Genomic DNA, 27,603 nt, shown 5'->3' with positions numbered 1-27,603 from the left:
TGTAATTGCAAAAAAATAAAACTTTTATCCTATTTTAGAGAGATGTGCATCTCAAAATATTGTTACGGGGAATATTCGCAGTACGACAGCTGTCCACACCACTGAGAATGATCACAGCTCAGCACTCGCACAGCACAGCACAGCACACCACTCGTCTGCGTCTTCATCTTCTGGGAGTCTGTCGCACTTCTTTATCTTCAGCACGACCATCGAATCCCGCTAAGTAACTCTACCTCCTCTCGGGAAAAGCACAGTCCCGGTGCGTTCTACGTTTGTGAAACGAAAAGTGCATAATAGGGCTTTAGGCGGGACACATGCACTATTTCAGAGGATGGCGCTCTGAACGAGGATTTCGGAGGCACAGATTCAAATTCGTATGTGACGTCGGTCACAGGGCGCAAAACTCGGTAAGAGCCTGTGTAACGGGGCAAAAGTTTTTCACACAAGCTCACGCGACGGCACTGGAGCCACAACAAGACGAGTGACCCAAGAGTGTAGTGGACATCACGGTGGTGACTGTCGTACCGGAACTTTTGAGAGTCTTGGGATTCAGAGAGCCTGGCATGAGCTATCCGGCGGGCATCATGAGCGCGCACTACGGCATCACTGGCGTAAGTACTGGTGGCGTATGCCGCGGGTCGTGAGGTGTCGAAGGAATGTAACGGGTGTCGGCCAAATAAAAAATAAAATGAGGAGTATCCAGCGGTAGAATAGACTGATAAATTGTAGGCGAATGTCACAAAGGGTAGATGAACGTCCCAATCCCGGTGGTCATCAGACACATGCATGGACAGCATGTCTGTGAGGGTATGGTTTAGGCGTTCCGTGAGGCCGTTGGTCTGGGAGTGATAGGCTGTGGTGAATTTGTGACGGACGGAGCACGAACGGAGAATTTCGTCAACTACTCGCGACAGAAAGCAGCGGCCATGGTCAGTTAGTAGTTCACGAGGGGCACCATGATGTAGAATCACGTTTTCCGGGAAGAAGTCAGCGACGTCTCTGGCGCAGCTGGTCGGGCTGGCTTGGTAATAGCGTACCGCGTAGCATAACCGGTGGCGACGGCGATCGATTTGTTCCTGAGGCGGAAACTTAAAGGGCCCAAGACGGTCAACACCTACACGGGAAAACGGGTCAGTGGGTATGGGGATAGGCTGCAAATGGCTTGAAGGCAAAATTGTGGGCTTCTTTCGACGCTGACCCAATTCACATGCGGCAATGTATTGCTGGACGGAGCGGTAGAGCCCCTGCCAGTAGAAACGTCGGAGCAGGCTGTCGCATGTTCGAGAGACACCCAGGTGGCCAGCAGTAGGAGCATCATGGAACTGGTCAAGGATGGTGGAACGCAGATGTTGGGGAACGACGAGCAAAAGGTCTGCGCCGTTTGGTCGCATATTGCGTCGGAGTTGTATGTTCTCGTGGAGTACATATAAGGCAAGAGATGGATCAGGCGGTCGCAGGTCAGGCGGAGCATAATGGAATGTAGCAAAGGATCTAAGTGTTGTTCGTCAGCAATGTTAGAAAAGGCCGACACAGACAAGACACGTGCGTCATCGTCAGAGTCGGTAGGGCTAGGGGAGTCGACGGTATGAGGGGACAAGCAGTCTGCTTCTTGGTGAAGCCGGCCGGACTTGTACACGACGGAAAATGTATAATCTTGTAATCGAAGCGCCCGACGCCCCAAACGGCCTGTAGGATCTTTGAGGGAAGAAAGCCAACACAGGGTATGATAGTCTGCTATAACAGTAAAAGGGCGGCCATACAACTAAGGGCGGAATTTTGTAATAATGTATTAATGTAATTTTGTAATGGACAATAAGTCCATTATGTGACCCTTTTCCCAAGCATTCCACCCCTGAAGAGCCGAGCACCAGGCCGGAGGAAAGCTTGTACCCATTGAAAAACCGGTGGGTAACCGGCGGCACAAGGGATCGAACCCGGTACCTCCCGAATGCGAGGCGGATGCTCTACCACAAGGCCTCTCCCCAGGCACTCTCGCTCTGTGATAGAGTAATTTTGTGCGGACGTAGATAGGAGGCGGCTGGCATACGCAATCATCCTTGTGCGGCCGTGTTGTCGCTGGGGAAGTATAGCTCCAATGCCATGGCCACTTGCGTCAGTGCGGAGCTCAGCATTGGCAGACGGGTTGAAATGGGCCAAGTCGGGTAGAGTTGTGAGAGCAGCAATATTAAATTTAAATTATATCTTACTTAGCGAAACTTTAAAATGTATGTCTATATTATAAACTATAGAAAGGGATAAAACGAATTCAGTTTATTTCAATTCGCTAAGTAAAAAGGTAAGCGCCACTCACGGCTGTGCATTCGGCTTTATCGACTATTCAAGCTGCTCCGAATAAAAATTCCAAGCGAGAGAAAAATAAAATGCATGTATCCCCGCTACGGCTGCGTAAATGGAGAAGCCGCCGCGGCTAACGGGTTCAGACTGAGCATTCTGGCGATGCGATGCGACGCGTTTTCACAGCTTGACAGAGCCTACGGGCGTTCAACTCTCCCATCATTATTCTCTCTGTCTTTACCCTACCAATTTCTCTTTCTACACCATCTGTTTTAACATAACACATACGGAGAGGGTAAATGGGAGACAGAAGACTAACTTCGCCGCACACTTGTTTCTTTATCTATGATACTACCACGGAGTAAGAAAGACGATCGACGTAGAGGAAGAACAGGGTTTCAGTGGAGAAGGAGGTGGAAGTACTCGGCTGAATGCGACGAGGACCAGAATTGCCACGTCTGGCACGACTTCGACCAGTGTGAAGGCTTCACGTCGTAACAAAATTTCTTGCGTTGGCCACAGTTAACGCAGCTGCACTAGTGTTGTATTCCCTAAATACACGACTGTCCCTCTCCCCACGCCACTAACCACTCAAAACTGCTTTACGATTTTCATAGGTTATACAGGGTTAACACCCGGCGAGAAATAGTCTGGCGCGGTCGGTGGAGGTGGACTGTACAGCAATGCTGCCATTATGTACAGTGGTGAGCAGTCTTGTTTAGAGCGCACCGACGGTGCTCCGCGGAGCAATTCAGCGCCATTTTGAGTCAGGCCCTGGGTTTGAGTTATGCGCCCCGTGCGCATGCGTGGCCAAAATAAAGAGGTGCCTGCTCGCGTGTTCACGGCCTCATTTCCGCTCAGTGGTAGCGCATAATGCCGCCAGGTACGCACTTGATATGTAACAGCGGCCGGAAAACCAGCGCGTTTCGTGCGAAACACGAAGCGGCTGGGCAAGCAAGTGCAAGTGATAACCGATGATCGTGCATTTCAGACACGCACCAGGCTAATATTTCGATAATTGGGCCTTGTTGGTTGTTTAAGGCGTTACAGGCGTTGTTTTATCCGATCTTTGCATTGGCCTATCAGCTACATGGAATACTGCATTTGGCATCCGTACAGATCTAGGAACTTGACATCCTCCAAGAGGAAATTACCGGGGCGGCGAGAGCTGTGTATGCAGTAACGCGCGTTAATCCGCTATTTCTTGCGCTTGCTTATCCGGCCGTTTTGATACATTCGAGGAACACTGCGACATTGCGACGCGCTGGCGACTGTTACAGCCTCACAAATGCAGGCAGCGCGGCCCTAACGGCGCAAAGGGTAATCACAAGGGAGAGGGTAGAGAAGAAAGTGGTGAGCAGGTATCTCATTGATTTGCCACGCATGCGCACTGGGCGCATAACTCAAACCCAGAGCCTAACGTTAGATGTCGCTGACTAACTCCGTACAGCGCCGTCGGAGCGCTTTCGACAAGACTGCTAACCACTGTACGTGATAGACCGCACTGAAGAAACGATTAATTAACTGATATTAACTAGTCACTTTTTATCTTCGGCTTCAAGGGTCAACTTCCTATTAAAAACTTTAAGGCTCTCGACGCAAAAATTTTGCCCTGCATTTTACATTTTCTTCTGCAATGAGTTTCAAGATATTTAACTCCTGAAATCTAAATTTTAGCTTGTAAAATTGGCTTTTCACGACGCTTATCATCATAAAGTAATTTGCTAGGACTTTAAATCTCACAGATTTTACGTTAGCTGCTTCTACGTCAAAAAGTCGGCAAACGACAACGGTACTTGTTTTATTATCGAACGCAAGCAACGCCATTTTAAGAATCTACATTGCGAATATCAAATTTCACTAACTAAAATTGCTTTTATTTGACGTCGTACATTTTGCACATAATTTCGGATAAGGAAAATTAAAAATAGGACTGAACGTTTATCTGGACGACCTTCAATTTCTTCAGATAATATCGCCCCTTAATATCAAAAGTACAAAAATTGATCAGCGGAGATTAGCTAATTTTAGTTATTTATTGATTTAGTTTGCAAGCTCTGTTAAGTACACAATGTCCTCCATGCTTTACACACCACCTACCTGTATAGACTGTCCTGGCGCATCTCTGCGGGATTAAAATAAAAATCTGTAAAAAGCAAGAAGAAAAACGATATATGCCCCAGCCTAACAGCGCATTCAGGTAATACGACACAGAATATTCCGGTAATTCTCACATTTTCTCTAATTTCTTCTCATTTTTTTTAACTTCTCTCAACAATAGTTAGTATTTAGCCGTGATGTCATTGAATACACATATAAAAGCAAAGCAAAACAGATGCAAAAATCAAAGTGAATAGACCAGTCTCACAAAAATCTCTTAATCTAAGTGAGCGTAGATACTCGTGCTTCACAATATTTTATTGTTTGCAGAATGGCGCAGCAGCAAGTCCAAGCAACGTGTCCGGAACACGATGACGCTGAAATGTTCGAGGTGCGTTCTGAGCGGTACGCGGCTGCCAACGCGGCCATATTGGACGCCTTCAACAATTCGTTCGAGATCTGCGATGACCAGTCGGCGCAGCAGTTCATCGACGTCGGATGCGGACCTGGAAATTTTACGTTCAAGTATGGAGCGATGTTGATGATGCGTTAGGGGAACGTTGCTCATAAACTGCGAGAAGGAAAAAATTGCGAGGTAGAGAAAGGCGAAAGCCTGAGGTCTCATCTTGTCTAGCGTTCCAGCCATCTGCAATCCCACATGTGAACGCGCGCCAAGGAATGCTACGCGACAGGAGCGATGGAATACCATTCAAACACACACTTGACGGAGAAAGTGTGACAGATACTGCGCCTTTCCTCTAGCCACCATAGTTGTGGCTGCAGGAAGAAGGAAAAGAAAAATTTGGAGGACGCTTAAGCTTCGCTTTCAAGAGTGGAACGCGATAGCGTTATTCATAGTCAACACTTCTAAGTGCACTGTACAACTTTTTTCTAATTATCACGTCAGAGGCGTCCGGCATCAGACGCTGCACCTAGCAATCGCGCTGTGAGCGGAAAGAGGAGCCGCGTCGCCTAAACACCACTGTTCGAGTGACGCACGCTGGATGTTGGAAGGGGAGAGAGCGAGAAAACTTACTTATCACACCGGTACCCGTGCGGCCCGAAGGGGAGAAGCTGGTGAGCGATTGTAGTGATCTAAAGAAAGGAAAGACGCTTGATTCTACAACCCGTTAGGGTGCACTGCGAAACGTCAGGGGCGAGTGGCGCGCCACGTGTCGGGGCAGCGCCGCACATTGCGGGGAGGGGTTCTTCTGTGTTTGCCGCAAGATGGCTCTGCATGTGCGCAGAGCGCAGAAGAAATGTAGCGGAAACGTACTTCGCTACTCGTGTAATTGCGACTTCTGTAAGTAACATGCTCATAATTACCGATATACACCGCAGCATAACGTTCTACGGCACGTTTCTAAAGCAACACCGCATTCACTAGAAGCACTTTTGTACTGCTTTCAAGCACCGAACTCGTGGCTGAGTGGTACCGTCTCCGTCTCACACTCCGGATACGCTGGTTCGATTCCCACCCAGCCCATCTTGGAAGTTGATTTTTATTTATGAAGTGCATGCCGGGATTTATCGCTCACGGCCAACGCCGCCGCCGACACCGGCTTTTCTGCGATACGAGCTCCTTAACGCTACTGCGTTAAAATGCACGGGCCTGTTACTTGCTCTGTAGCTCAGCCACCTCCGCTGCCTCGTGCGGAGAGGAGAGAGAAAGTAGAGAAGAAAGGGAAAGACGCGCGCCGCAACAGCCGTCATCCACCACCACCTAAGTGGTGGCGGGTGCAATGACGGCCTTCAACAGATAAAAATTTGGTGACTGGCTAGCGGCGTTGACCTACCGTCGCAGCCCCGTAGAGCTAGGAATAGCCACCCTTCACCAGCTCCCTTGTCTAACGTTCCTGCCATCTGCAATTCCACACTTCAATGCGCGCCTAGGAATGCTACGCAACAGCCGCCGCGAACGCGGGACACTTTGTCCACTGCAGTATGAGCCATTAAAAGCTGTCGCCTTGAAGAACAGATATAAAAGGGATGTCTCAATATTTGGGATATTCGATGCCAGTACAACAAAAATAACAACATTTGAGCCCACTAGGTTGGGACGTTACCGTTAAATAAGCAGAAATTAAGGGGCTTTCAAGCTTACATTTTAAACCTGCTGGCTTCGTCTGCTTGGAGACTTCCCCTATCCGACATATCGATCAACACCGTGTTTACAAACAAAGGGGGCACTCGCGGTGTCGTGCGGGTGAAAAGTAGGGTTAGTGTCCATAGGAATTCATGATACTTATATATTCCAATGCCGATTTCTTATTTCACGGACCACCTGCGATGTCTTTATTCAGGTACAAAGCGACTAAGCACATCCTGAACAGATCGTGAAAATATGAAATCTCTTTACCAAGCCGAAGTATTGTTAAAATACCGCGAAACGTATGGGGGTGCGCATTGGGAGAGCGACCCGTAGAAGCACATGTAAACACAACTTACCGCAACATTTTTATCGTTCCGCAGAACACCAGAAGGGGCGGCCGAGCGGTAAGCGTTGGCCAGCGCACTAAAGAAATTTGTGACAAAGTATCTTGCGTCATTGCGGAGGCAGTCTACTTTTAGATTTACCCGAATAATATTTCTTGGGCGAGTTGGTAAACATCCATTATTAATTTAAGCACAGAATAATCTGTGTTGTGAAATCAGACACCCCCAAAAGGCTCACTGCAAGCTGGGTGTAGCGAATCGTGCAGTTTTGCTTACAGTATGATATGCTGCCGCATAAGATAAATTAGCTTGATAAAACTATCGCTCAAGTGATGCATCCTAGACAGTATTACATTTAAAAAGGAGTCCTCAAACGCCAGACGACAATGCTGGTACGAACCGAATGGGAATCGGCAGCAGACGACGGCGGCTGCCATAGGGTGCCTCGATGTGCAGCCTGGTACCGAGGCACCCTGGGCTCCGGAGCGTCTCCTAGCGACGGCGGCGCCGTTGGGTTGTCTGCAATTGTGCGCGGTCAGTTTATCGTGCTGTGAACAGTCACCATACCTGCAGTACTCGCAAGAGAATGTTGTGTGCTCTGCAGCAATTTCGGACTACGTGAAAATTAAGCTTGCCGGAATCGGATAAACAGCGCTACAATGAAAAGCTGTACATTGGTGGTGTTGTGCACCCGGACCCATTTGCTACGCCTCTAGTGCACTGAGAAGTCACTAGACTGACGCGGGTGCTCTGCCGTTATTAGACATAATATCGTAGTGTATTTGATTTTTTTCTCCGTCGCCCACTGCAGAGACCGTCCGGGCATACAAGTCCCTGGAGGCATACATTTATTTTGAATCAGGGGGGGGGGGGGGGGGGGGGGGCGCAAGGTTATCAACGGGCATATAGCTTGTTAAATGCTCTTTCCTTTATTTTCTTTTTCCTCGGGGTATCGCTGTGGCTCTCATATATCGTTCTGCGCTTCCTGTAAGGTTTCCTCGACTTCCTTTTCTTCTTTCCGTATGGCGCAGACCATGCAGGGCATGCTGAGACGTCGGAATAATAATAATAATAATAATAATAATAATAATAATAATAATAATAATAATAATAATAATAATAATAATAATAATAATAATAATAATAATAATAATAATAATAATAATAATCTTTCTGCGTGGTTTCCTGACTTGCTTTTTTTCTTCTTTCCGTACGGCGCAGATCATGCAGGGCGTGCACGGACGTCGGAATATGAAGACTGTCGAAATATTTGCTTACGATTTGCTCCCCGCATGCATTTATCGCTACTCAACTTACATATTCAATCATTTTAATACTTACCACCTCTATACTTAGCCACTATCGATGTTTACAGAACGCAATGATGTCGTGCCCGTTATTTTACGTTCTATTCCTCTCAATTTACAACATGCACCGCGTCTCGACGACATCATTACTGCCTTACGCGGCTTGTGCGTGTCGCCAGCCGTTCCAATTTTTTTTTCTTTTTTTACTTAGCCGTGCACCATGCTGCCGGGACGTGGTATATGATGCCCCCCTTCCCCTCCCCCCCCCCAAAAAAAAACAAGAAAAAGAAAACAGGCCGCCTAGGCGACTCGCCTTCTAGACGGGGCGGTTCGTCTGGAAACGCGCCGAACATATTTATTGATAAGTATGTAGGTAGGCTGTAGCAGTATGTGGATCGGGAGCTTCCGGACGTGCAAGCTGGGATTCGCAAAGGCAGAGGAACTAGAGACCAAATTGCCAACATTCGCTGGATCATGGAAAAAGCAAGAGAGTTCTAGAAACCCATATCATCATCATCATCATCATCATCAGCCTGATTATACCCACTGCAGGGCGAAGGCCTCTCCCATATTTCTCCACTTAACCCGGTTCTGTGCTAGCTGCATCCACTTGACCCCTGCGAACTTCTTAATCTCATCCGCCCACCTAACTTTCTGCCGCCCCCTGCTACGCTTTCCTTCCCTTGGAATCCAGTTTGTTACCCTCAGCAACCATCGGTTATCCTCTCTTCGCACTACATGTCCTGCCCATGTCCATTTCTTCTTAATTTCCACTAGAATGTCGGTAACTTGAGTTATTTCTCTGACCCACTCTGCACGCTTTCTATCTCTTAATGTTACCCCTACCATTTTTCGTTCCATAGCCCTCTGGGTTGTCCTCAACTTAAGTAGAACTCTCTTGGTTAGCCTCCACGTTTCAGCCCCATAGGTGAGTACAGGCAAGATGCAACTGTTGTATACTATCCTCTTGAGCGATACCGGTAAGCTGCTAGTCATAATCTGCGAGTGCTTGCCAAATGCGCTCCATCCCAATCTTATTCTTCTTGTTATTTCCTTTTCATGATCCGGATCTGCGGTTACTACCTGTCCTAAGTAGACATATTTGCCTACTACTTCTAGTATTTCGCTACCTAATGTAAACTGCTGTTCCTTCCCGAGGCTGTTGAACATTACCTTAGTCTTCTGCATATTGATTTTCAAGCCTACCTTTTTACTTTTTCTGTCTAGGTCATCAATCATTACTTGCAGTTCATCCCCCGAGTTGCTTAGCAAGGCAATGTCATCAGCAAATCGCAGATTACTGAGGTATTCTCCATCTGCCCTTATCCCTAACTGCTCCCATTCCAAGTCTCTGAATACTTCCTCTAAACAAGCTTTGAATAGTACTGGGGAGATTGTGTCTCCTTGCCTAACACCTTTCTTTATGGGAATTTTGTTACTTTCTTTATGCAGAACTATGGTTGCTGTGCAGCCACTATATATATCTTCCAGCACTTTCACGTACGGCTCGTCTACCCCCTCATTTCGCAATGCCTGCATCACCGCCGAGGTTTCAACTGAGTCAAATGCTTTTTCGTAATCAATGAATGCTATGCCTAAGGGCTGGTTATATTCCGAGCGTTTTTCTATCACCTGATTGATGGTATGGATATGATCGATAGTAGAGTACAGTTTCCGAAACCCTGCTTGATCCTTTGCTTGATTGAAGTCTAAGGTTGTCCTGATTCTATTAGTGATTACCTTAGTAAATACCTTATACGTAACAAACAGTAAGCTGATTGGTGTGTAATTTTTAAGGTCCTTAGAGTCCCCTTTCTTGTGAATGAGGATAATGTTTGCGTTCTTCCATGGTTCCGGTACCGTAGATGACACCAGGCACTGCGTATACAGCGTGGCCAGTTTTTCTAGCACGATATCCCCCCCGTCCTTCAGCAAATCTGTAGTTATCTGATCCTCTCCAGCTGATTTCCCCCTTTTCATAGTTTCTAGTGCTTTCTTGACCTCGTCCTTCGTCACTGGTGGAACGTCTGACTGTTTTTCCCTACCGCCAATCTCATTACGGTCCTGACTACTTTGGCTACTGTAGAGATCTGTATAGAACTCCTCGGCTACTTTGACTATCTTGTCCATATTAGTGATGACGTTGCCCGCCTTGTCCCTTATCGCATACATCTGGTTTTTGCCTATGCCCAATTTCTTCTTTACCGCTTTAAGGCTTCCCCCGTTTTTTACAGCATGCTCAATTTTGTCCATTTATTTATTTATTTATTACATGTTCCTGCAGCGCCCGAAGGCATTATTGCAGGGGGGGAGATGACAAGTAATCTTGCTGGGAACGCCAGTGATAAAATACATAAAAATGAAGAAAATAACATGACACAAGTGATAATGCAGAATGAAAAACATGCATCTAAAGGGGGCAACTGCGCGACGAACAAAGTGATGAAAACACTCAAAAACAAGGTAATGAAGAAAACACACGCAAGAGAACTGGGCGCCACGTCACACCTCCGATAAAAAAGCCCGAAATAAATTTTCAGTGTAACACTCAGTGATGCCAGCTGGCAGCCGGTTCCACTCATTGATCGTCAGTGGAAAAAACGAGGTTTTATACACATCTGTCCGGCATTTTATTTCGCGGATCTTCCACTGATGATCAAGTCGTCTAGACAAAAAGTGAGGTTGAAGCAAGTACCGGTCTTTGTCAATGCTGAACTTTCCAAAATAAATGCGATACATGATCTGAAGTCTGAAATGTTTTCTGCGGTGAGCTAAAGATTCCCAACCAAGATGATGTTTAATAGACGTGACACTAGATGAAAAATTATAATTGTTAGACACAAATCTGGCAGCATTATTTTGGACGCGTTCGAGCATGTCTGATAAGTAAATAAACTGGGGATCCCATACAGGGCATGCAAATTCAAGAATTGGCCTTATGTAAGTGAAATACAGGAGCTGCTTGACATTTGACTGCGCTTTCCTGAAATTACGTTTTAAAAAATTAAACATTCTGCAGGCTTTCGATGTAATATGCTCAACTATGACTTGGCAGTGGCGACGGCCGCTGTGAACTGGGATTAAGCATTGCTCTGGATTTTTGCTACAGATTGTCACCGTAAAGCTACGACAAGGACCAGCCGTGTGCGCCTGCTCGGACAAGGATCAGCTGCACCAATCTACATCAGCAGCGTGGCGGTTAGCGACGACAGAGCGACATTGGCTATCTGTACGTCAGCATCTACGTCACCGCACCAGCTACAAAAAGGCCTGCCGAGGCTCCCGGAGCATCACTTGGCAGTGGCGACGGCCGCTGTGAACTGGGATTAAGCATTGCTCTGGATTTTTGCTACAGATTGTCACCGTAAAGCTACGACAAGGACCAGCCGTGTGCGCCTGCTCGGACAAGGATCAGCTGCACCAATCTACATCAGCAGCGTGGCGGTTAGCGACGACAGAGCGACATTGGCTATCTGTACGTCAGCATCTACGTCACCGCACCAGCTACAAAAAGGCCTGCCGAGGCTCCCGGAGCATCACTTGGCAGTGGCGACGGCCGCTGTGAACTGGGATTAAGCATTGCTCTGGATTTTTGCTACAGATTGTCACCGTAAAGCTACGACAAGGACCAGCCGTGTGCGCCTGCTCGGACAAGGATCAGCTGCACCAATCTACATCAGCAGCGTGGCGGTTAGCGACGACAGAGCGACATTGGCTATCTGTACGTCAGCATCTACGTCACCGCACCAGCTACAAAAAGGCCTGCCGAGGCTCCCGGAGCATCACTTGGCAGTGGCGACGGCCGCTGTGAACTGGGATTAAGCATTGCTCTGGATTTTTGCTACAGGTTGGTGCTCAGCAACCTTTTGTTATCCTCGTGTTATATTTGTCGTCGCTGCTGCCAAGCTGTGTTTTTAAGTGACGTGTTTTTACGTACCAGAGACCTACAATGACAAAGGACTTTGCGAAATGTAAAGAAGAGCTAAGAAATGATTTCTTGAAGCTAAAAGAGGAAATAAAGCTGGAATTGAAAATAGCGCGGGAAGCACTTGAAAGAGATCTCCGAAACGAAATCCGGGAATTAAGAGCAGAACAGAGAAACTTGACAGACAGTCTTGAGTATGCACATAAAGATATTGAGGAGTTAAGACAGAAGCTAAATGCTGAAATAGCAAAAAACGCAACGCTCAGAGCAGAGAATGAGGCGATGCAAGCTAAATGCTCTACGGTGGAAACCAAGGCTGTCGAGTTAGAAAAGCAGTTAGTACATTTGGAGCAATATTCCAGATCCGCCAATCTGGAGATTCAAGGAGTGGCAAAAACTGACAATGAGGACGTGTCAGAAATACTAACCAAAATCGGTGAACTCATCAAAGAGCCAATCAATGTTTGTGATATTGAAGCCTGTCATCGAGTACCAAACCGTAAACATGACACACCAAACATTGTAGTTAAGTTCAAGTCTCGTGCGAAACGTGACACTACTCTTCAAAAAGCAAGAAAGGCTAGAATCAACAACGAAGACATTGGAATCAACAGCAAAGCTGCCATTTACGTTAATGAGCACCTTTGCCCCTATCTGAAACGACTCCTTGGAATAACAATAAAATGTAAGAAAGAACAGCACTGGAAGTCAGTTTGGACACAAAATGGGAAAATATTCGCTCGAGAAAGTGACACCTCAAAAAGCATTCATATAGCCCATGAACAAGATCTTGTCAAGATAGTCTCTACACAGCCCCTCGACTCTTCTTCCTCGCACGAGGAAGACAAACCACCGTCTCCCGATACTTAAGCACATCTGCGCGCACTAAGCACACATAGCGCTCGGCTCCTTTCCTAATGGATTACAAAGAACTTGTTCTTCCACACTGTATAAAACCGCCTTGCTCCTCTGATAACTCTGTATTACAGTTTAATGCACGCTCCGCAATAAATAAAGAAGATAACATTAGCCATCTGCTGACCCAGTTCTCTTTCAAATATAACATTATAATGGTTACAGAAACTTGGTATTATGATGGTTGTAATATGGTTCGCATTGACGGTTACAAAAACTTCACCATTAATCGCAAAAGCCGACGTGGTGGTGGAGTAGCCATCTACATTGAAGACAATTTGAATTACGAAACTGTACCTGATTATTGCCGTGTCACCAACGATTATGAAATTGTCACTCTTCGACATAATCTTGAGATTTTGGCTGTTGTTTATCGTCCCCCCAATGGCAGGTACGGAGTGTTTATAGAATTTTTTGACCAATTCCTAGAATACCTGCGCACGAACAACTTTCACTTGATTTGTGGCGGAGATTTCAATTTGAATATGCAGGATGACAATGCCAGTGTCCATGATTTTGAGACAAGAATTTGTGCAAATGGTTTCACAAATGTCATAACAACGCCCACCCGTCTTACAGTGTCCTCATCTTCCACCCTTGATTTACTTATCACAAACACTGAAACAGCCGTGTCCCTTGCCGGTACAATCACTGCAGATATCAGTGACCATTGCCCTGTTTTTATGTTTTATCGTTCCCCTACGAGCGCAAACAAAAGTCGTCCTGATTTCATTACAATGCAATATATTTCAAACGAAGCTCTGTTATCTTTTGAGCAAGACATTGGCACATATGACTGGTCCTTTGTATTTCTGAAAAGAAATGCAAACGATGCCTACTCGAGTTTCCTTGAAGTTTTCGTAAAAATATATGCTGCGCACTTTCCCTTCAGAACTTTCCGTCCATCAAAAAAGATAAAAAAGCCGTGGGTTACCACAGTTCACCTACGCATGATAAGAAAGAAAAATAAGCTCTTTCATGCATTTCTAAATGCGCGTACGCAGATGGCGCTCGAAAATTTCAAGGCTTCTCGAAATAAATTGAATTCTGAGCTTCGGCGTGCAAAGACGGCATATTTTGAACATATTTTCGCTGATATTACCAATTATCAACCAGAAGCCACTTGGAAAGCCATAAATAAGGTCCTTGGCCTTCGGAATAAGAACACCGCACCTGAGAAGATATTAGTTAATAATCGTGAACTTTCTGGTCAAGCTCTAGCTGATCACTTCAATCAAGTATTTATCGACAGCATAACGACGGATCATAGCCTCCCATTTTCACCCCCTGACATTAATAGCCCTATAAACAGTTTTGTTTGTCTCCCTGTCACAGAGGCAGAAGTCTCAAGAACATTCATGCAACTTAAGAATAGCCAAGCTCTTGACATAAATAATTTGCAAATCAAACCTGTAAAGTATGTATTACCGTCCATTGCTCCTGTTCTCTCGCACATTTTCAATTTGATCATTGAGGATGGCGAGTTTCCTTACGAAATGAAAAAGTCTAGAGTAACCGTCATACACAAAGGCGGCGACAAAAATGACACTAAAAATTACAGACCAATATCTGTTATACCAATATTCTCAAAAGGGTTCGAAAAAATTTTATCCGTAAGGTTTACAGAATTTTTTGACCAGATGAAGCTTTTTTCTGATGCCCAGTTTGGTTTTAGAAAGGGGCGCTCGACAGAGCATGCTCTGCTGATTCTCAAAGAGAAGATCTTAGAGAATATTGAAAATAAGTTGCTTACTCTTGGTCTATTTATTGACTTTTCCAAGGCATTTGATTCGCTCAGTCATGATATCCTTTTAGATAAATTATTTTTGTATGGAATTCGAGGAACACCTTTAAACCTTATCAGATCTTACCTTCGAGACAGAAGTCAGTGCGTACACTTAGGTAACAGACAGTCCTCTTTTTTACCCATTGCAACTGGAGTTCCACAGGGTAGTATTTTAGGGCCGTTTCTTTTTAATGTTTATATTAATGACATTGTGACGACTGGGTTAGAGGGAAAATTTATTATTTATGCTGATGATAGTAGCATTCTTTTATCTGGCCCAGAAGAAAACAGTCTTGCAACACAATGTAACGACTTGCTCGAAAGATTGGTTTTCTGGTCAAAGAATAACCGATTGAAAATTAATCCGGCAAAAACAAAAGTAATTATTTTTCGGCCGAGAAATAAAGTAGTAAGCTTGGCTACCACTCTTCACTGTGATGGTGAAGAAATTTCAGTTGTAAAAGAACATAAGATTCTAGGAGTGACGTTTTCCGATTCATTAACATGGGACTCGCACATCACCAATATCTGCGCAAAACTCAGTAAAACAACCGGGGCCTTATCTCGCTGCCGCTCATTACTTCCAGTGCACACTAAACTTCAAATATATCAGGCGCTGTTCTTCTCATACATTAACTATTGCAATTTGGTGTGGTTGACAACAACTAAAGGCAACACTAAGAAGGTTTACATGTTGCAAAAGAAGATTGTGCGCATTATAGCTAACATTGACTACTTCTCTTCAACTGAACAGTATTTTCCTCAATACAATATAGTCCCGATACAAAACATTTATGAATTTCGTATGCTGCGCTCATTTTATTTATCATCACCCGCTTTCAGGCAGTTCATTACGTCTATCGCATCCTTACAACATTATCAAAGCAATGCCTCTACACGCAGCACTGATGTTTGGCAGATTCCACGCTTCCGCACCAATTACAAACTACAGTCTTTGAAACATAATCTTCCACAAATTCTCAATAAGTATAATGAATTTAGCAGCCCCAACCTCAACCGATTACGGCAGTATTTTTTATCCCATTAGATTTTAGTGGGTGATATTTCCTGCTATCCTGATTTTCAGAAGCCGTTATTTGTGAAAATGTACTTGTTTCCTGTATGTTTCCCTTTAGAAGCACTATTTGTATTGCATCTTTAGATATTTTTTTTTTCTCTCTCGCATCTATTCTTTGAATGACGTCATTGCTGTTTTGTTGCAAACATGTATCTATTTTGTCCTATCATAGTTGATATTTTCACATGTACAAATCTGTACCATGAATATTGTGTATTTTATTTTTCATTGTACTATCCTATGCATGGTAGGCCACATTGCCCTGCCTTGTACATTCGGGCACCTGGGCCTCGTCAAGCTGACATGACAGCTTTTAGTCCAGGTGACCCTTCAGAAGCTTTCTGAAAAATAAAATTGAATTGAATTGAATTGAATTGAACTTGTCTCGTCCACGTAAGGTTAGAGGTGAAATATACGCCGAGATACTTATATTACTTATATTCAGAAACTTTTTCCAGGGGAACATTATTTATTGAGTAGCAGGTCCGTAAAGGGGAACGCTTACGAGTGAAAGAGACAAGTTTGCATTTTGAAATGTTCAAAGACATTTGCCATTTTGAGCCCCAGTACTGTATAAAATTTAAGTCTCGCTGAAGTTTTAATGCGTCAGAAGAACTTTCCACAACATGGTAAAGCACACAGTCGTCAGCATATAGCCGAACTTGGCAGGTGAGGTCAAGAACAATATCATTAATAAAAATGAGAAAAAGAAGGGGTCCAAGGACAGACCCCTGGGGCACACCTGAGGAGACGTTTACGGAATCGTTATACTTCCTTATATCGGCCACCTTGCGCTTATTGATTAGCTTTGATATCTCGGCCAATTCGATCTGGTCTGTTGGATTGGAAGCTTTCATACTTTGGCGTTTCTTAATCAAACCTTTCGTCTCCTTAGACAGCTTACCGGTATCCTCTCTAACTATCCTACCGCCTATCTCTACCGCGCACTCAGTAATAATATTTCTGAAATTATTGTTCCTTGCCTCTAGGGTAATGTCGCCATCCTCAGTTAGAGCTGAATACCTATTCTGTAGTGAGATCCTGAACTCTTCTGCCCTCCCCCTCACCGCTAATTCGTTGATGGGTTTCTTTCTTACTAATCTATTGCGTTCCTTCTTCAGATTTAGGCTAATTCGGGACCTCACCATCCTGTGGTCACTGCATCGCACTTTCCCGATTACCTCTACATCCTGCACAATGGCGGGGGTTGAACACATTATGAAGTCGATTTCATTTTTAGTCTCTCCGTTAGGACTTTTCCATGTCCATTTCCGGTTCTTCCGTTTGCTGAAGAAGGTATTCATGATTCGTAAGTTATTGCGCTCTGCAAACTCAACTAGTAACTCCCCCCTGCTATTCCTAGAACCAATGCCATAGTCACCTACTGCCTTTTCTCCTGCCTGTTTTTTCCCTACCTTGGCATTGAAGTCGCCCATCAGTACAGTATACTGCGTTTTTACTTTTCGCATTGCCGATTCTACATCTTCATAGAAACTTTCAACTGCCTGGTCATCATAACTACATGTAGGTGCATAGGCCTGTACAATCTTTAGTTTATACCGCTTATTAAACCTAATTACAATGTCTGCAACCCTCTCATTAATACTATAGAATTCATCTATATTCCCCGCTCTATACTTATTGACAAGGAAACCTACTCCTAGTTGTCGCCTCTCCGGTAAACCTCGAAAACACAGTACATGCCCATCCTGCAGTACAGTATAGGCCTCATTCGGCCTCCTAACCTCACTAAGCCCTATGACATCCCATTTCATGCCCTCTAGTTCCTCTAACAGCACTGCTAAACTAGCTTCACTAGCTAGGGTTCTAGCATTAAACGTTGCCAGGGTCAGTTTCCAATGGCGGCCTGTCCAGCGGAGCCAGGCTTTCTTAGCACCCCCTGCTGCGTCACAGGTCTGACCGCCGCCGTGGTCAGTTGTTCCGCAGCCGCTGGTGACTGAGGGCCGGGGTTTTATGGAGCTTATCATAGGAGGTTGTGGCCAATTACTGCACCAGGGTGGCCAACTCCTGTTCTGGTGAGGGAGTGCGTTGCCGGAGGTGTTCACCGGCATCAGGTCGCACCCCAAACCTGTGTATGCAATTCCATCGACACGCGGATTTTTTTTTTTTCAATCCGGTGGAGAATTGCGCGGCACCGGGATTTGAGCCCCGGTCCTCTTGCATGCGAGGCGGATGTTCTACCGCTACGCCACCGCTGCCACTCGAAACCCATATACTTCTGCTTTACTGATTATGCGAAAGCGTTTGACTGCGTAGATCACAGCAGATTGTGGCAAGATCTCCAAGAGATGAGAGTTCTAATTCACCTCATCTGTCTCCTCAGGAACCTGTATGAAGGGCAAGAGGCCAGAGTCAGAACTGGGCATGGTCTTACTGATTGGTTTTCGATCGAGAAAGGAGTGAGGCAAGGCTGCATACTGTCGCCCTGCCTATTTAACCTATATGCAGAGTGCATCATGAGGAAGGCCAGTCTGGACGAGTCTTCAGCTGGAGTGAAGATTGCTGGAAAACGTATCAGCAACCTCAGATATGCGGATGATACCACTTTAATGGCAGAAAGTGAAGTGTAACTCAAGAGAGTTCTGATGCGCGTACAAGAAGAGAGTGAGAAGTTTGGGCTTAAACTGAGCATTAAAAAGACAAAGATCATGGCGTCTTGCCCTATCAAGTCCTGGAGCATCAATGGACAAGAAGTGGAAGCTGTGACAGATTTTCTGTTCTTGGGCTCCAAGATTACCTCGGAAGGAGACTGCAGCCATGAAATCAGGAGACGCATGCTTCTGGGAAAGAGAGCAATGGTTAGCCTTGACCGCCTAGTAAAGAGCAGAGACATTAGTCTGCCAACCAAGATCCGTATAGCTCGTGCTATGGTCTTTCCAGTTGTGATGTATGGATGCGGGAGTTGGACTGTGAAAAAGGCTGACCGCCGAAGAATTGACGCGTTTGAATTGTGGTGCTGGCGAAGACTCTTGAGAGTTCCTTGGACTGCCAGAAGGTCAAATCAGTCGATATTGTCGACCATAAACCCTGACTGCTCATTGGAGGGTCAAATTCTAAAGTTAAAGCTCAGCTACTTTGGTCATCTGATGAGAAGAGAGGAGTCGCTGGAGAAAGATTTGATGTTGGGAAAGGTTGAGGGTCGCCGGAGAAGGGGTAGGCAGCGAACGCGATGGTTAGATGGCATCCTCGAGGCACTGCAGATGAAGTTATGTGATGTTAGGAAGATAGTGAGAGACCGGAAAGCGTGGCGTGACATGGTCCATAGGGTCACGAAGAGTCGGACACGACTGAACGACTGAACTGAACTGAACTGATGTTTTATAGAGTTTTCAGACGCGAAATGTCCTTGTATACATGTATATTCGTGAGCTTCTTTGTGAACCGTTCTTTACATATATATTTTTTTCCGCGCTACTCCAATGTATTTCTAACTCAGACACTAGACAACTAGGAGTTTCAAATGTAGATTGCCTCCGCAATGGTGCAGCATACTTTGTCAGACACTTTTTCAAAACGCTGTCCAACGTTTAACAAGCTGCCACCACTTCTGCGAAACGAGAAAAGTGTGCGGTAAGTTGTGTTTACATGCAATTCTATGGGTCGCCTTCCCATCTCTCACCCCTATACATTTCACGGTGTTGTTAAAATACTTAGCCGCGGTAATGAGAATTTATACTTTCACAATGTGTTTTAGGATGTTCATCGTTGCTCTGTACCAAATAAAACCTCACAGGTGTTTCGTGAAATTAGAAACCTGCTTTAAAACTTTTGGTTCTTTGTATTCCTAAGAACGCTAAGGCTACTTTTCATGCCCAGTCGGACCAGCCTGGCGACAGAAGCGCCACCGTATCGTGCTTAGGTCACAGATCGATGTTGGTCTATGGTATTGCATGGTGGTTTCATCTTATAAAGTAGGCTCAATTTTCATGAGATTTGACGACGAAAGTTCCTTTATATTACACATATTTTGGAAGCCCGTTTATCTTACTTCTTTTGTAGTAAAGGACGTTACTCAGAGGATGGTTGGCTTGGTTGGTTTGTGTGGTTTACGTCCCAAAGCAACTCGGGTTATGAGAGAAGCCTGTCACCGAATTTTTATCTATTGTAGGGCGTCATTGCGCCCGCCGCTGCTTCAGTGGTGGACGACGGCTGTTATTGCGGCGCGCTCTTTCTCTCCCTCTTCCTTTTTTTTCTTCTCTATTTTCTTTTCTGTTTGCACGAGGCAGCGGAGGTGGCTCAGCTGCAGAGCCAGTAGCAGGCCCGTGCATTTTCTTTTCCTTCTTCCTACAGTCACAACCACAACAACAACGCCGTAGTGGAGGACTCCGGAAATGTCGACCACCTGGGGTTCTTTAAATGCCCACTGTCCACCTTCCAGTCGAAAATATTTTCTTCCCCGGTGATTGTAAGACTTCGCCCCCGGAACGCAAGGCCGCGAAATGTTTTTGAAAAGAGTAACTAATAACGCAGTTACAGCCACCGCAATCACCCGATTCTGTCGTGCTTCTCTCATTCCGTTCCCTCGCAAAGGTTTTTTACTCTCCTGCCCGGTTGTCTAGCCTCCGCAAGACAAATTCCCCTTCCTCCTACGCGTTTGGTGGGAGGTGGGGCGTGGCACTCCGCGTCCGCAAAAAAAAAGAAAAAAAAAGAAAAAAAAAAACGGGCGAGGGAGCGCGCGCTGCTGGATTCAGTCTGGCCGTGGCGAGGGAAAAGCGCGCAGCGAGCGGTAGGCACCCATTCTTCACCCTCGCACAACAAGACGGACCAATGGACGTCGTTCCCGAGAATACGTCATTGCTGCGGCTCGAGGGGCCAGCTTAATATTCGTCGAAATGACGTCCTCTCCGGCCTCGCCTTAAGCAGCACTCGATCCTCGTGGCAACTACAAGCGCCGAAAGGAAGAGACGCTACGCGAGCCTAACCCACCTCGTGTTCGAGGGGGAGAAGATTGAATTGACTGCCTACGTGGCGACGCCGGAAGATTGCGGCAAGGGCGTGGTACATGACGTGCCACTTACTTATACTGACGAGATCATCATGGAGAGGCTGAGAATCCACGGCAACCCGCCAGTTTTGGGTGTGCGGAGACTCGGCAAAAATTCCAGAACTGTACTAATTATCTTTGAAGAGAGAGAAGTACCACGATGGGTTCGCCTGACTCCGATGGCGCAGCGGTGTCAACTTTACCGCAAAAAATATGAGGTTTGCAATGCCTTCGGAAGACTCGGTCACAGGGAGGACGTCTGTCCGGACCCGAGCAACCTCAAGTGCAGAAGCTGCGGAATGGAGAGGCCACCGCAAGGTCACCAATGCGAGACAAAATGCCAGCTATGCGGCAAGGGCCACCTGCTTGGTGACCGAAAATGTAAGGAAATGTTCCGGACTCCGTACGAGGTGAAGAAGAAGCAATGGGAGCGAAAAGTCAAGGATAAGCCAGCGCACGACGACAACAGAGGGCGACCGAAAGTCAAGCAAGAAGGAGGAGGAGACTTCCGCGTTAGAGAAGACTCCTTCCCAAGTTTGGAATCCACCGCTAACGAGACGCCACCGCAGCAGCGAGGGCGTTCCAGTTCTCGGTCCATGGGACGCTCCAGGTCTGGGTCCAGGAGACGGTCGAGTTCGAGGGACGCGGCCAACCCATGGACCAAGCGGAACGCCAGCGGAGACCAGAAAAATGTAAGCTTCAACAGCGGGGCCTCCCAGGCTAAACCTAGGAAAGATAAGAAAGGCGAGGAAGTCGAAATTCTTAAAAAAGAAATTGAGGAGCTTAAGGGGGTGATTAAAAAGCTAACGCAAAATCAAAATTCGAAACAGCATGCGGAAAAGCAAGGGCCTCCCACTCCCGCGAAGCAGCTGCCACCTGCTCAGCCAGTCGCCCCGCCACAAGCGGCGCCACCGGCGAAAGGGGACGAGCAAATGGCGACTGAGGCGTCTCGCCCGCCCCCGGTGAAGCGCAAAATTAATGAAACCGACCCGTTTCAAGCCCTCGAAAATAGGCTTGACGAAAAATTGAATTCATTCATGAGCCAAATGACCCAATTCATGAACCAAATTCAGAGCCAGGTACAGGCACTTGCAGGGGAAGTGCAAAGAGTTCGAACTGAACTCGTAGCCGTCAACACGTGGCAGCAGAATGTCGAGCAAACGCTAACCCAGCTGCAAAATGGCCAGGCGCGTAAATGAAAACCAAATTTGGCAGTGGAACTGTCGCGGCTTCCAGCGCAAGAGAGCGCTACTGCAGCAATACCTTCCACTCATAACTGAGACCCCCCTCGCAATCGCCCTTCAGGAAACAGGGAAGGGAGCCAAACTAATGGGATACCAGGTGTTCAACAGTGATAGAGGCGTGAAATCGACGGTGGCGACCTTTGTCAAGCGCAATGTAGCGGTGATAGAACACGATTTGAATTCGAGAGATATCGAGAACGTATTTCTCGAGATATTAACGGGACGAAAGAAGGATCCCAGTCTATTCCTTCTTAACCTTTATAGCTCACCCAAGCAAAAGAAAATTAGATTTAGGGCCCTTATGCGCAAAGCCATCAAGGCGGCCGGGAATAATCCCTTGCTGATTGTTGGTGACTTTAACGCCAGACATCAAGAATGGGGCTATGCTTTACAGGACACCAAAGGTAGGCAGCTATGGGAGGACACGCACGAGCTAGGTCTCACCCTCCATACGGATCCCGATCATCCAACGAGGACGGGTAACAGCGTATGTGTGGACACATCCCCAGACCTGACATTTTCAAAAAACTTACAGGGTTTAGACTGGCAAAATTCTGAGCAAAATTTTGGCAGTGACCATTTCATTATCGTTTCGGTCCTCAAAGAGGGCGTCAAGACGCACAGGGCGTGCCAACCGGCCGTTACAGAATGGGATCAATTTAGAGAAATCAGGGCAACCGCGCCATTAGAACGAATTGAGAACATTGAGGAATGGACGGAGGCACTCAAACGCCACGTTGGTGAGGCGACAAAGACGCTGGTAGGAGAGGACGCTCCTGGTATAGCAGATAGCCGACTGCTCCACATGTGGGACGCTAAACAAAGCATGGAACGCAGGCTGAAGAAACAAAAGTGGAACAAGAATCTTAGAAGACGAATCGCGAGGCATAACAAGGAAATTGAAAGCTACGCGATCAAATTGTGCGAACAAAACTGGCTCAGCAGATGCGACGAAATAGAGGGAGGCATGAATCTCTCCAAAACGTGGGGCATGCTCCGGCATCTGCTGGACCCAACAAATTCAAAAACTCAATCGGGAATAAGATTGGCAAAAGTAAGGCACGCCTTTGAAGGTGACGATGCGGCGTTTATGAATAAGTTAGTAAAAACGTACGTTGCAGACAACCAGCGTTCCCCACTCCCGAGCTACGGTGGCACGCCCAATGAGGCGCTTGACGCCCCCATCACGGAGGCAGAGGTAAGGGCGGAAATTGTAAGACTAAAAACTAAATCAGCCCCGGGCCCCGATGGGATCACCAATAAAATGCTAAGGAATCTAGACGATGACTCTATTAGTCTACTAACGGAATTCATTGGAAAAGTTTGGGAAACGAGCCAGTTGCCAGATCAGTGGAAAACGGCAAACATAATACTAATACCCAAACCGGGAAAACCCCCGCAATTGGAAAATTTGAGACCGATTTCCCTAACCTCATGCGTAGGGAAGTTGCTGGAGCACGTAATACAGACGAGATTAACGTGCTTCATGGAGCAAAACAACCTGTGGCCGCATGAAATGGTTGGTTTCCGACCACACTTGTGCACGCAGGACGTAATGCTCCGACTAAAGCATGATATCATAGACTCGCGATCGAGAGACGCCAAAGTGATCCTGGGCCTAGACCTCACCAAGGCCTTCGACAATGTAAGGCACGAGGCTATTCTCGAAGGGCTCGAAGTGCTCGGAGTAGGGGAGAGAACGTACAACTACATAAAAGACTTCTTGTCGGGCAGAAAAGCCTGCATGATATTTCAAAATTTAGAATCTCCTACGATAGAGTTAGGAAGCAAAGGCACACCGCAGGGCTCAGTGCTATCGCCTTTTCTATTCAACGTGGCAATGAGAGGCCTCCCGGGTAAACTTAACCAAATCAAGAGGCTAAATTGTAGCATGTATGCGGACGATATTAACCTCTGGATTAACCATGGGAGCGATGCGAGTACGGAGGAACGCCTGCAAGCAGCGACCGACATCATTGTCGATTACGCGGCTAAAAGGGGACTTTCGTGCTCCCCGCATAAATCTGAGTTGTTCGTTTATAACCCAAAGTACCTCCGCTGCAAGAATAGCGGGGAGTTTCATATTCAGGTGGAGGGCAAACCGGTGCCAAAAGTAGATCAGATCAGGATTTTGGGGATGGTCATTCAATCCCACGGTCACAACGGAGAGGTCCTGAAAAAATTAGAAAGTTACGCGATGCAAACCCTCGGGCTCTTGAGGAGGGTCGCCACTAAAGGAAGAGGCCTCAAGGAGAGAAATTTGCTAAAACTAATCCAGGCATATGTAATAAGCAGAATCAGTTACGCCACGCCCTACCTGGACATCAAGGCCGGCGAAAAAGAGAAGTTAGACTGCCTGATTCGAAGATGCGTTAAGAAGGCGCTAGGACTGCCCATGGGTACCTCGAGCGAACGACTGCTTGAACTCGGGGTGCATAACACGTGGGCAGAATTGGCGGAGGCAGTGCGAGTCTCCCAATTAGAGAGACTAAGCATGACCGAGACGGGCAGGGTAATCCTTGCAAAAGTAGGCCTCAACCCAGACAGGGGAGTTCAAAAAAAAGTCACAATTAATAGTGAAATCAGGAATGCCTTGGTAGTCCCCCCCTTCCCTAGGAATATGCATCCAGAATTTAATGTCGAAAGAAGGGCCAAACGAGCTGAAGCTCTAGAGCGACGGTTCAAGAACATGGGAACAAAGGAAGTAGTCTATGTTGATGCGGCAAGTGGCAGAACAGGTGCGGCGGTAGCTTCGGTAGTCGATGGCCGAGGGGCACCGGTATCCGCGGCAGCCATCAGAGGCCGCAACATAGAGACTGCGGAGGAAGTTGCGATAGCGCTAGCTTGCGTAGGAACAGAAGCCAAGTTCATAATTAGCGACAGCAAAACTGCCATTCAAAATTTTGGGAAGGGGAGGATATCGCCGGAGGCGGCCAAAATCCTCACCCAAAGAACAATAAATAGGAAAATTCAGTTAATTTGGACACCCGCTCACGCTGCCGTCCCTGGTAACGAGGCCGCTCACGAGCTAGCCCGTGCTCTCTACTTCCGGGTAGCCGTCGAGCCCCCCGAACACTGGGCATACGACGAGCGTCTGCAAAATTATGGGGAAATCATCGACCATTATAAATTGGGACGTAGACTGGTACCCCCGCCAGATGTTAGACTAAATAATAGAGAAGCTGTCGCGTGGAGGCGGCTACAAACTAATACGTTCATGAACCCGGTCTGGGCGTTTCACGCGCTACCAGACTTTAGGGACAATGATCTCTGCAAACACTGTGGGGCGAGAGGGACCCTCGACCACATAATTTGGGAGTGCCCACAATCTCCAGGGATAGGGCAAAATATTACAAGTAGAGAAGCCTGGGATACCCTGCTGCGAAGCGCGGACCCTGCGATCCAGCACCGCACCGTCCATCTGGCGGAAGAGGCCGCAAGAAGCCAAGGGCTACCTGCCAGCCTCTAATCCGCGGGCGCACGACTCCCCGTTTCCGATGGAAATAAAAGTTGTACAACCAACCAAGGGGCCAGCGCCGGGAACGGAAAAGCTAGCTTCCCGAAGGAGAGCATGAGAGAGCTTTGATTTGTATTTTCGTTGCTTAGCGGTGCGCGTGTCACTGTAGCATTTTGCACAGACTTATCTCCGGTACCTGATCGAAACACTAGGCTCTTTCGCTTGAAAGGTCCTTCCCTAGACAGTGGCCCTTTAACGTGCGCTGACATCGTACAGCACACGGACGCCTTGTTTTTCGCTTCCATCGAAAAGCTGCCGACAAGGTCGGGATTCGATCCCGCGTCCTTGGGAACAGTAATAGAGCGTCGTAACCACTGTGCCCCCCCGGTGGGACTCAGAGGAGGTGGAATCTAGTGCTGATTACCTGTTCGTAAGCCGCGCTCACCTTTCTACTATTTATGGGGTTTTGAACATATCCCTGTGAGCAGACGGTCTTTCAGATTGATGTGTTCGTTGTGCACCTTTTACATATCTATTTTTCCTGTGCATTGACGGGCATTAAACAAACAGGAAATAAGATTAATGCCGGCCAGCCAAGGTGGTGTAGTGGTTATGATGCCCGACTACTGTGCCGAGGTACCCGGTTTCGATACGGACCACCGGCGGCTGCAATTCGATGTTACTGTTGTTGTGGCTGTAGGAAGAAAGAAAAGAAATCTACGGGCCTGCTACTGGCTCTGTAGCTGAGCCACCTCGACAGCCTCGTGCGGACAGAAGACACAATAGACGAGAAATAAAAAAGAAGAGGGAAATAAAGACGCGGGCCGCAACAACAGCCATCATCTACCACCACCGAAGCGGTGACGGGTGAAACGCCAGCCTACAACAGATACAAATTCAGTGCAGGCTAGCCCCCGCCGCAAGCGGCAGAGACCTACCTGCCCCAGCCCTATCAGGGCCAGGATCAGCCACTCTTCACCACCTAAAACCTGCGTTTCGATGGAGACGAAACGGAAAGGTGCCTCTGTGTTGTGGGATGTCTGGGCACGTTAAAGCTGCTCACGTGGTCGAAATATCTCCGCAGCCCTTCCCTTATGGCGCGGATCAGGCGTCGGCAGAAACAAGTGTTGCAGATACTGCACCTGCCGCATCCTCTTATCCAAATTTTATAAATTAATGCCGCTTAAGCTCATAATATTCATTTGCGAGCCTAAACATGATGCACGCTAGGAACTACATTCGTTGTAGGTACGTTCCCTTACATGTTCATTCTCGGTTCTACAAAATTTATTAATTTGCATTCTTTAAAGATGATATGATGGAGAGATGTCACTGGAACGTACAATTTGAATGCGCTTGCTTATCAACAGCAAAAAAAAAAGGCAGCTTCTACTCACGCAAAGGAAATCTCATTATGGTACGGCAGACTGTGGTATACGAGGTTTAATGTACCAATGCGTTATCGGTCAGGGCGGATACCATAGTGGAAGACACAAGAATAATATCGACCACTTGCAATTTTACTTTTGCGTCTTGCAACTTACGTCTCGCTGCTACTCACAGGCAGAGGCCGCAGCTGGAATTATTCCCGCTATGATTCACAAGCTAGAATTCTGTGCGCTCATTTTTATTCAGCGCCGTGTAACGTTTGGTATAGTTATAAAGCATCAACTCCCATCTGAATATGTTTTACTGGACCATCTTAACATCAAGTCATTGATCTAGATTGGTAGAAAAATCTTAAACAAAAGTGGCACATTGCATCTCTCACAATGGATTCATTTGCTTTCCTAAAACAAACAAGCTTGACCTTTCAATGCGACTAGGTAGCGAGCAATCGAAGAATCTGCGCTACTGCGTGCTGGTGCTGACAGTACCGACATCGGCCTGATAAAAGGGGCTTTGGATTTGCAAGTACTCCTTTCTTTGAGTGCGTGGTCAGGAAGTATCCCAAAGTTGGCTTCAGGTTACACGTCAATTTCTTCTCGTTCCGCGCCTTGTCGTCCCTTGGGTAGGCTACAGTTTTCGCAGGACGTTCTGTTGTGTTTGCTAATA

The 27,603-nt window shown here is 46.7% G+C and overlaps 2 protein-coding genes across 2 annotated transcripts in view; both read left to right on the top strand.

Annotated features, from left to right (window-relative positions):
- LOC146209615 (4-vinylphenol methyltransferase 1-like) overlaps positions 1 to 27,603 on the top strand; it is a 53,383-nt gene that overhangs the window by 12,048 nt on the left and 13,732 nt on the right. The window contains exon 2 of the mRNA XM_084580683.1: positions 4,726 to 4,920. Within this exon, the coding sequence (XP_084436809.1) occupies positions 4,727 to 4,920 (194 nt within the window). The 5' untranslated portion in view covers position 4,726. The remainder of the gene's footprint in view (positions 1 to 4,725; positions 4,921 to 27,603) is intronic.
- Positions 11,192 to 14,671, top strand: LOC146209616 (uncharacterized). The gene has a single exon (XM_084602537.1). It carries the CDS (start codon positions 12,088 to 12,090, stop codon positions 12,931 to 12,933), a length of 846 nt encoding a protein of 281 aa, XP_084458663.1. The 5' UTR covers positions 11,192 to 12,087; the 3' UTR covers positions 12,934 to 14,671.

The sequence above is a fragment of the Amblyomma maculatum genome, chromosome 1 (assembly GCF_055883805.1).
Source record: "Amblyomma maculatum isolate TAMU_Amacu chromosome 1, ASM5588380v1, whole genome shotgun sequence".
NCBI classification, from domain to species: Eukaryota; Metazoa; Arthropoda; class Arachnida; order Ixodida; family Ixodidae; genus Amblyomma; species Amblyomma maculatum.
The sequence above is the reverse complement of the archived record's forward strand: the minus strand, read 5'-3'. Positions and strand labels throughout refer to the sequence as shown.